Source organism: Sturnus vulgaris, chromosome 13 (genome assembly GCF_052056855.1).
Source record: "Sturnus vulgaris isolate bStuVul1 chromosome 13, bStuVul1.hap1, whole genome shotgun sequence".
Lineage (NCBI taxonomy): Eukaryota > Metazoa > Chordata > Aves > Passeriformes > Sturnidae > Sturnus > Sturnus vulgaris.
In genome coordinates, this window is record NC_142255.1 from 2,326,116 (window position 1) to 2,335,324 (window position 9,209).

General features: G+C 57.3%; 1 protein-coding gene across 1 annotated transcript; it reads right to left on the reverse strand.

Moving 5' to 3' along the window:
- Positions 1–1,133: 1,133 nt before the first annotated feature.
- On the reverse strand, positions 1,134–5,836 carry LOC106854967 (cytochrome P450 1A4). The gene is made up of 6 exons (XM_014879224.2): positions 4,974–5,836; positions 4,656–4,782; positions 3,659–3,748; positions 3,447–3,570; positions 2,928–3,014; positions 1,134–1,632 (listed from the first exon to the last, which is right to left on the reverse strand). Exons 1-6 carry the CDS (start codon positions 5,826–5,828, stop codon positions 1,326–1,328), a joined length of 1,590 nt encoding a protein of 529 aa, XP_014734710.2. The 5' UTR covers positions 5,829–5,836; the 3' UTR covers positions 1,134–1,325.
- Between the last annotated feature and the right edge of the window lie 3,373 nt (positions 5,837–9,209).

Below are 9,209 nucleotides of genomic sequence, written 5' to 3' on the forward strand. Positions count from 1 at the left end.
TTTTTAAGGGAAATTGTGCAAAGCTTCGGATTTAATGGTGCTCTGAGATGAGGATGAAACATCGCCTCACGGAAGGCTGGGTTTGACTTATTGATTCCATTTTTTCAGGGATAGAAAGCTACTCTCCCGATTTTAGTGAAGCCCTGAACTGATCCAGAGCTTGGCATCACCTTTCTGCCTATCCCAGCTGAGACTTTACACACGAGAAGGAACAGAATCAGCTCCCTTGGGGACGAAAAACTTCCCCCAATGCCACTGGACTCACAGCCCACCCATTTCCCACAGGAAAAGCCCTGATCCAACACACCAGCTCAGATTTTTCAGGATGATAGAGAGGCGTAGGGTGTTTTTCCCTCAAAAAAAAAAAAACCAAAAAAAAAAAAAACAAACATTTCCCAATGGAATAAGATCAGAAAGAGACTTGAGAAATGCTCATAGAAGTATTTATTAGGTTAGAAATACGGTGTGGTTTTCATTCTAGCACATGGCTGCATTCCAAAAGGGCACAAACAGGCAGGAATTGCTGCTCCATTTGCCATGAGGCTTCACCTTCCCAATGGCTAAAGCTGAAAGCAGCACAAGGCACCTCCTGCAATCCTGAAACCCTTGCTCCTTAACCTGGATATAGAAACCTATTGCTTGATAAAGAAAAAAATACCCTGATATTAAAAAAAGGCAGCAAATACAGAGTTAGTCTGAAAACCAGGAGTGTCTTACTGTTCCTTGTCCCTTTTCCCAGTTCTTTGAGATTTTCCAGGAGGCTCCATGGCATTGATTAAAATCTCAGTTTGTGATTGATTAAAAAATCTCAGTGTGATTGATTAAAAATCTCAGTTTGAGAGCAGCACTGCTGGTGGATTTTTTTTTTTTTTTAAATCAGTAGAAACACTCCATGGTGTATTCCTACACAGGAATTCACTCCATGGATTTACATTCAAGGAATTCGGGTGGGTGGGTGCACCCAGGCCGGGTCCCCTCGGGGTGGGCACTGCTGCAGCCTCCAGAGCCTTTGTAAAGCAACAGGAAACACCCATTCCCAGTGGCATAAAAAGTTGGAAAAGAAGATTTCAGCCCGTGGGATGAGGCTCCTCTGAGAGGAGGATTTAAATAAATTTGGATGGAGGGAGCTCCCGGTGGCAGGTGGAGGACACCCCAGCACATCCCCCCTCCCCACCACCACTCTCTGGGGAGCATCCCTGTGGGAAGGGGTGATGGAGCTGGCTCTAGGGGCTGGGAAAAACCCCACAAATCCCTCCCAAATTCCCAGGAGAGGAACCCAGCCTCCAGCAAACGGCTGTGAGTGTCCGACTCCCAGCGCTGCTTCCTCACGGAGAGCTTTTCATGGGAAAACGCTGCTGGATCTGGAACGCCTCACACTTCTTGTACTTCATGGTCAGCCCGTACTGGGGGGTGATGTCCACGGGCTCCCCAGGCCTCAGGCTGAAGTGCAGCTGCTGCAGCATGGTGGTGAGGAAGAGGAAGATCTCCCAGCGGCCGATGACCTCGCCGAGGCAGCGCCGCTTGCCCAGCCCGAAGGACAGAACCTTCTCGCTCTCTGTCTTGCTCACTTCTGTCCCCGTGGGGGTCAGGAACCGCTCGGGCCTGAAGGCTGAGGGATCCTTCCAAAGTTTCCTGTGACACACAGGGGACACTCCTGAGTGGTTTGGTCAGAGGGTCACAGAATTAGCTCCCTGTTTTTTGGGGACAGCTCGTCCGGTGCCACCCCCTGCCATGAGCAGGGACATCTTCCACCATCCCAGGGTGCTCCAAGCTCTGTCCAGCCCCTCCATCCCTTGTCCCCAGTCCCTCTCCAGCTCTCCTGGAGCCCCTTTAGGCACTGGCAGAGGCTCTGAGGTGTCCCCATATCCCGGCTCCAGCCCAGTTTTGACCCCCTGCAATGGGGTCAGGGACCAAAAACTCTCCTTGCAGAGAGGAGCTTTGCAGGGCTCCACTCCACCCCCCAAAACCGCCCTTGGCAAGCTCTGTCCCTGCTCTAAATCACCAGCTCTGTGTCAGGCTCCATCAGCTCAGCTCAAACCTCTGTCCCAGGCTCGGGCTGTGTTTGCCCAGGCGGACACAGGAAATGGATTTAATTCCATCCATTTAATTCCAGCAGCCAGAGAACCTGCAGCTTCAGCACCGGGATCAGCCAGCAGCCCTTCAAACAGGACAAGCAGGGACCCGTGGGTTTTCCCTTTTTGAATCCTCTCAACAGAACTTCCCAACCTGTCCCAGTGGGGCTGCTGGGAGGTGCCAGGTGGGATTTAACAGCTGGGAATTTCTGCTTGGATACGTGGAATCCTCTCTGCCCTAAGGGCAGCGTTCCCATTCCACACTCATGCAGGAGCAGGAGGGATATTGGAAGGTTCCCGGCCTCTGGGGGTGTTTGGGTACAAACATCCCAAGCTTTGATCCCAAATACCCCATCTGGGAACCCCCTTAGCTTACTCCCTGCTGGAATGTCTCTGCTGGGAAGCAGCGGAGGGACAGGATGGAGTTCTGGTTTCCAGTCCCCCCATCATTCCCAGAGCTGATTTTCAGCAATCCCAACACGAGCCCACGGAGTTTAACAGAGTGATGTCACCACATTTTCCTCCCTTAAAAAGGGAGCCGAGCTTTTCCCATTGAGCACATCCGGAGCTGTCAGCTCAGATCACAGGATTCACCCATTCCTGATTATCCAGCAGCCTGAGCTTCCACAAAATTAATAATCCCTGATGCTGGGGAGCTGCCGAACTGAGGGCCAAATGAAGCTGGACCAGCTCCATGCCCAGCAGAGCCAAGGCTGGGCTCAGCATTAAACCCACACCATTTTTGGTCCTATCTGCCTTTTTGTACACGATCCCGGCGTTTTTTTGGCACGAGGATTGGCGTGATCTGGATGCCAGGAGAAGCCAGGATGGGCGGGGGAAGTTTGGAATACTCACTCATCGTGGTTCACTTGCCACTGGTTGATGAACACGCAGGTGTCCTTGGGGATGTAGTAGCCGTTCAGCACCGTCGCTTTGGTCGTGCTGAAGGTGAAAAGGGAAGTTAGAGAAGACCCAGAGCTCCTGACAAATCAAAGTCCAGCGAGTCCTGCGGAGGTTTCATCATCAAAGCCCCATTTGTGCCCTTAGGACCGGCTAGGAAACACCAGGAGATTTAACAGTCTTGGTTACACTTTCCTCCAGCAGAAAAAAAAATCCTGTTTCATTTCTCAGCTCGTTCCAGACGAGTTGTGATGTGGTTCCTCCCAAGGCAGGAAGAAATACAAACCCAGGGGCATTCTGCCAGCAAAGGTTTGTGGGGTGAAACCACCCTCAAAACGAAAAATTCAGTCCCAGAAGGGCAACAAGCTGGGATATTTCCCCCTCACAGGGGAAAAAATGACTAAAAATCTCCCAGAAAACCACTCTTAAAAAAAGAAAAAACCGGAATGAGGTGTCAGCTCAGGCAGCCCGTACCTGTGTGGGATGGTGAAGGGCACGAAGGAGGAGTGCCTGAACATCTCCAGGATGAAGGATTCCGTGTAGGGCAGCATGCCCCGGTCCGACAGCCGTGGCCGCCTCTCCCTCCCGATGACGCGGTCTGGGGGAAGCGGAGAGCAGGACGAGGGTCAGGATCAGAGCTGACCAAAGGGATTTTGGCCCTCCAGGAACGTGCTTCACGGACTCACCGAGCTCTTCCTGGATCTTCTTCTGCACATCGGGGTACAAGGCGACGTACATGAGGCTCCAGGACAGCCCAGTTGTCACAGTGTCAAAGCCTGGATGGGCGTGGAAAAGGCATTGAGGTACCACAACAGGACAGGTGAGTGAGTGTTTCACATTCCACCACTCCAGAAGAGTTTGTTCCCTCATCAGCTGCCACCAAAAAGCTCGAATCGCTGCTCAGGAGGGCACCCAACAGCAGCTCCACACACCCAAACGTGGCCAGCACGGCCACCCAGCCTCCAGCTTTGGGATTGGTCCCAAAGTGTTGGAAAAATAAGGATTTGGCAGGAAGGTTTCACAGATATGTATGTATAACAGAAAGATCTTTGAATGTAGAATCTGAAGAAGGAATAGAAATGATAGCAAGTTTTGATATAGAAGAAAAGAATTGCTGAGCCAGTCTTACTGGATAACTAAGAAGGGCAACAGTATGTTAGCATGTGAGTTGAAAGGGGCTTTTATGACTCTGGACAAAGGATAAATTTACTTTAAACAAAAGATGTTTTTACTAAGCAAAAAAGATTGCTACAGGCAAATAAAAATGCCATGTTGCAAGTAAAAAAATAAAATATTTCAAAATTTTCCACTGTGAGAAAACTGAAAAACAACTTTTAGCTTAAACTGTAACATACTAACTTTTTGTGATTAGACTATAATAACATGAATATAATAAAGATAATAGTTATGATAGGCTATAAGAAATAGTAAAGGTATTGATTGGTTGTCATGTTTGAAGATAAATAAAACAATTAAAAGTATAGAGTGCACTGTAACCAGAACTAGAGAAGCTTCAGACGAGCCCACAGCTGTGGCTGAAAAGGCTGTGAGCTGGGTCCACCCACAACCCATGCATTGCTGTATCATCTGGATACAATAAAACAGCATTTTAAAGAGTCGCCTGCATCCCTCATTTCTCCTCTTACACCAAAGACGGAGTGGTGGCCCCAGAAACGTTCCCACCTGCCCCAAAGAGGTCGTTGACGATGTGGATGATCTTCTCGTCGGAGAGCTGGACGTGCGCGTCCTCCCCGCCGCTCTTCTCCTGGCAGTGCCCTATCAGCGAGTCCGTGATGTCCCGAATGTGCTCCTGGGGAAAAGCCGGTGGCTCAGGGACACCGAGGACACGCAGGGATGGGGAATCCTGCCCCGAACAGCGCTGGCTCGGGTTGGGGAGGAGGGATAACTGCAGCTCAGAGGACTCCAAGGGGGTTTTCTGGGCGAGGCAGGAGGACACTTGCAGGCATCCCCACCCACATCCAAGAGCGTCCACGCCCTTACCTTATCAAAGGTCCTGTAATGCTCCTGCACAATTTTCTGCACGAAGTTGTTGAAGCGCCTGTTGATGTCCTTGAAGACCGCCATGGTGCGGCTGGGGAGGTACCGGAGCGCGGGGATGAAGTCAGCGGGGTGCCCGCCAGCCGCCACCTCCCCAAATTCGCTGCCCAGGTCCACCAGGTTGAGCAGCTCCTGGTCCTCGTGCTCGTAGCGCTTGCCGAAGCACATGGCACAGATGACATTGGCCACCGACACCACCAGGTACCGGTAGGGCTCAAACCTCTTCTTCTCCTCCATCAGCTGCAGGAATTTGCTGACCAGGTACTCGGCCTCCTGCGACACGTGCTCCTCCAGCAGGCAGCTGGAGGATGAAGTGGGGCTGGGGGCCACCGAGAAGCTTTTCAGGGCACTCTGGGCCAGCTTCCTGCGAGCCTTCCACACCTCCCCGGAGTCGGGGCTGAAGGCCAGGCTCTGCCCGTTGGAGATGTAGTGGAAGCTGTGCAGGTCGGGGCGCCCCATGAAGTCCTCTCCTTGCTTGACCAGCGCTTGCCTGATGGTGTCCAGCCCGCTGAGCACCAGCACGGGCCGGGTGCCGATGCGCACCTGCATCACGTCCCCGTAGCGCCGGCTCAGCCGCGTCAGCGCCAGGTGCGTGTCCTTGCGCAGCTCCAGCACGTTCCCCAGCACGGGATAACCCCGCGGGCCCGGCGGCCTCCGCAGCCCCGAGGGCACGGGCTGCTGCTGCTGCAGCCACTGCAGCACCACCGACACCAGGCAAAACGCCGCGGCCACCAGCAGCACTTCGGTGGCCGACACCGCACCGAGGCTCTCCAGCAGCCCCATGGCAGCCTTCAGCATCACGGACAGGCACTAAAGGAGAGAAGGGAAGCGAGGGGAAGAGCCGCGATCAGCGAGGGGCTGAGCGCTGCGCTCTTCCTGAGCCCGGGAACCACAGGCAGCGACAGCCCTTCAACCAGCTCGGGACACGGAGCTGCCCCGCGGCACTGGGGGTTTCCAGCGGCACAAGCTGGAGACCTGCGAAGGCTCCAAACGCACCCGCCGGTCCCTTAAGGGGATCCTCAAGTTCCTGAGCCTTCAGTGACACCCCTTTCCCCACAGAAAACCCAATCCCCACTGGCACAGCCATGGCTCCTGCCCGGGGAAGAAGACAGTCTCGTAAAACAAGGCACGGAAAACTGCAGCTCAGCATCCCCAGGGAAGCGGGAGGAGAGGAACAGCAGCTCCTCCGTGCATGGGGATCCAGGACTACCAGAGCCATCAGGAGCTCGAGCCAGGAGGATGGACCTGATGTCCACAATCCTGGGGGACTTGGGGAGCGGGGATGCCACAGGGCTGCTCCGTGAGAACACACACAGGGTGTGAGCAGGGCCACCCAAAACTGGCCTTCCTGATCCTATATCCATGTTCAACCTCCCCCTAATCCAGCTGCATCGCAGCCTTCAGTATCACGGAGCGGCACCAAAGGAGAGAAGGGAAGGGAGGGGAAGAGCCGCGATCAGCTGGGCTCTTCCTGAGCTTGGGAACGACAAGGAACGACAGCCCTTCAACCAGCTCAGGGCACGGAGCTTCCCCCGCGGCACTGGAGGTTTCCAGCGACACAAGCTGGAGACCTGGAAAAGCTCCAAACACACCCGCCCGTCCCTTAAAGTGGACCTCAACCCCTCAGGGACTTCGTGACGCCCTTTTCCCCCCAGCAGACCCTTAGACTGGTGTGCAGAGCCCTCAGGAATAAACCAAAGATGCGTTAGGAACTGGGGCTGGTCTCTAGGCTGGAGCAGTGACAGCGCAGGACAGGACAGGACAGGAGCAGAGCTGGGCATCACTTTTGATCCGCAGCTGCCGCACTTTAGAAAACTCCTCGCACTAAGAAGCAGATTTTTTGCCAGCCAGGTGTGGAAGGAATAGGTCCCCCAAGTTTTTCTCTACGTGCCAGGGAAGCAAAAGTGCTCCCTTAACCACAGGACCTTTCTTTTCTCCTCAAAGTCTTTTCCAGAGCTCTTGGCTATAGGAGCCCTGATCCTGATTCGAGTCACCGAGCCACCACACACCAGCAAGTGAAGCACAGCAGTGCCAGGAATTGTCCCAAAGTCCGATGGCTATGAAAAATAACCCTACCTGCAGCGGGATGGCTGCACCCCACTCCCACCTCTGTCAGAAAACATGGAAACAGAGAGTCCCTCAAGCTGGTAGGGGCTCCTAAGGACCATGGAGTCCAACTCCCAGCTCCTGACAGGACGATATCCATCTGAAAACCCCGAGCAGGGAGGTTGGCTGTCAAATCAATTTCCCTTGGGTTTGGCAGGGTGTCACAGCTCCCCACAGGACACTCGTGGGGTGAGATTCCAGGGGGCTATAAGGACCTTGCACCGCAGCTGGTGCAGCCCAGCCAGGACCCCTTCCCAAAAACCCCCCAAATCCACCTTCCAACACGTGAGGGAAGGATGTTGCTGGGGTGGGAAAGGGAGGACAGCCCACGGAGGGGTTGTCCATCACCAGGAGGGGCTGGAAGAGCCCCCTGGCCCCCGTCCATGGCGGTGCGGGCGCTCCGGTACTCACCTCGGTGGGAGCGGCGCGGACCGGCGGGAGGGGCCCGATCCCCCGGCAGGTGCCCGCTCCCCGCCGCTCCTGCTTTATATGCATCGCGCCGCGCTCTGATTGGCCCTGCCGCCTCCCGTCACGTGGCCCCAACTCCCCAAGAACTCCCCGGACCCCCCCACATCCCCCCCCCCCCATCCCCGGGGCTCCCCCCACGCGTGGGGTGCGGGACCCCCGCGTATCCCCGGAGGGCAGGCAGCAAGAAGGGCGGGGGGAGGGTTGGGGAGGGAGTTGGGGTCCCCATAGATCGTAGCGTGGGGTGCGGGGGTGGGGGGGGTTTCGGTGCCGCCCGTGGGTTCCAGCCCGGGGCGGGCATCGCGTGCGAAGAGGGCGGGATGTTTGGGCAAACCCGCACCGCCCCGGTCACTCCAGTCACGCTACTGGCAGGATCTTAAAGGCGCCGGTCCCGCTCCCCGCTGCTCCCCAGGACCCCCCCGGGGGCCGCCCCGCTTGCCCTGCTGTCCCCCAGACCCAGAAAGTTCCATAAACCCGCGCCCACGCCCCCCGGTCCCGGTGCCCGCAGCCCCGGGACATCCACGGTGTCCGGAGCCGCGGGAACAGCGGGAGCGTGGGAAAACCGCCCTGGGCAGAGCGGTGCGGGCAGGAAGCGGGGGGATTGAGGGGTTCAGCCCCCGCGGGGCTCCGAGAACACGCGGGGATGAGCGCGGACCGGTTTAAGGGACCGCGCCGTGCCCATCCCGCCGCCGGTGTGCCCGGCACAGCAGAGCGGGGACCACCGGCTCCGCGCGTTTTCCCCACACCTTACGCTGCGGGACCACCCCACAGCTCCGTAGGGTCCCCGTGGGGACGTGGGTGGCGGAGCAGCCGCGGGGGTCACGGCCCGGGCTGCCCCGGCCCGGTTAAAGATTGTCCAGGTTCGCGTGAGAAGCCGCCGTGCCCTCTGTCACCTCTGTCCCCTGGGGACAGGGCGACCCGAGGGGCGAGGTGTGGCTGGGATGGGGCAGAGGGTGCAGCCGGAGGGAGGGGGACGCGTCGGGGACCGCGATCGGTGTCCGAAGGGGGGCTGGTGCAGAGCTGGCAGCCCCCAGCCCCGGTCCCCGCGGGGTGACAGGCCACGTCCTGCCCTGCAGGGAGGACAAGGGGGACCAGCCCGCTGCCAAAATCTGCCCCCTCCACCCTCATCCGTGTTCCCAGCCCAGCTGCCACGAGGTGGGAGATCGGCCAGGGGGTCCCGCCCTGCCGGGGGGTCCCAGAGGTGGCATTAGGGACATCGCGTGCGAAGGGGCTCCGGCCAGACCCGGGAGGGCCGCCCCGGTCACTCGCAGTCACGCTACGAGTGGGTGGGGGGGAAATGGTTTTTAAAGGACCAGGGCGGTGGCCTCATGTCCAGGAGCCCGGCCCGGGGTCAAGGCGGCGCCGGAGCAGCTCAGGATCAGCTCCCCCCACGGCTGGCTGGAAGTTGGGGAGCTTGTCCCCAGCACGGGGGACAATCGTCGGTGCCAACAGGGGTGCCCTCTGCCACAGGATGCTGCATCGCTCGCGAGGCGACAGCAGTGCCCCTGTCATTTGTGTCCCCTCGACAGGACACGGTCATCCCAACCCTTCTCCCACGAGGAGAGGGAGAGAGGGGAGCACAAAGCGGGGAGGTCCCAGCGCGCCACC

Bases quoted from the DNA above. Each gene is read 5' to 3' on its own strand.
- LOC106854967 (XM_014879224.2), bottom strand. From the start codon at position 5,828: ATGCTGAAGGCTGCCATGGGGCTGCTGGAGAGCCTCGGTGCGGTGTCG. The intron at 4,783-4,973 runs GTAAGGGCGTGG...GCTTTTCCCCAG, and splicing joins ATTACAGGACCTTTGATAAG to GAGCACATTCGGGACATCAC. The intron at 3,571-3,658 runs GTGAGTCCGTGA...CGCTTCCCCCAG, and splicing joins GAAGATCCAGGAAGAGCTCG to ACCGCGTCATCGGGAGGGAG.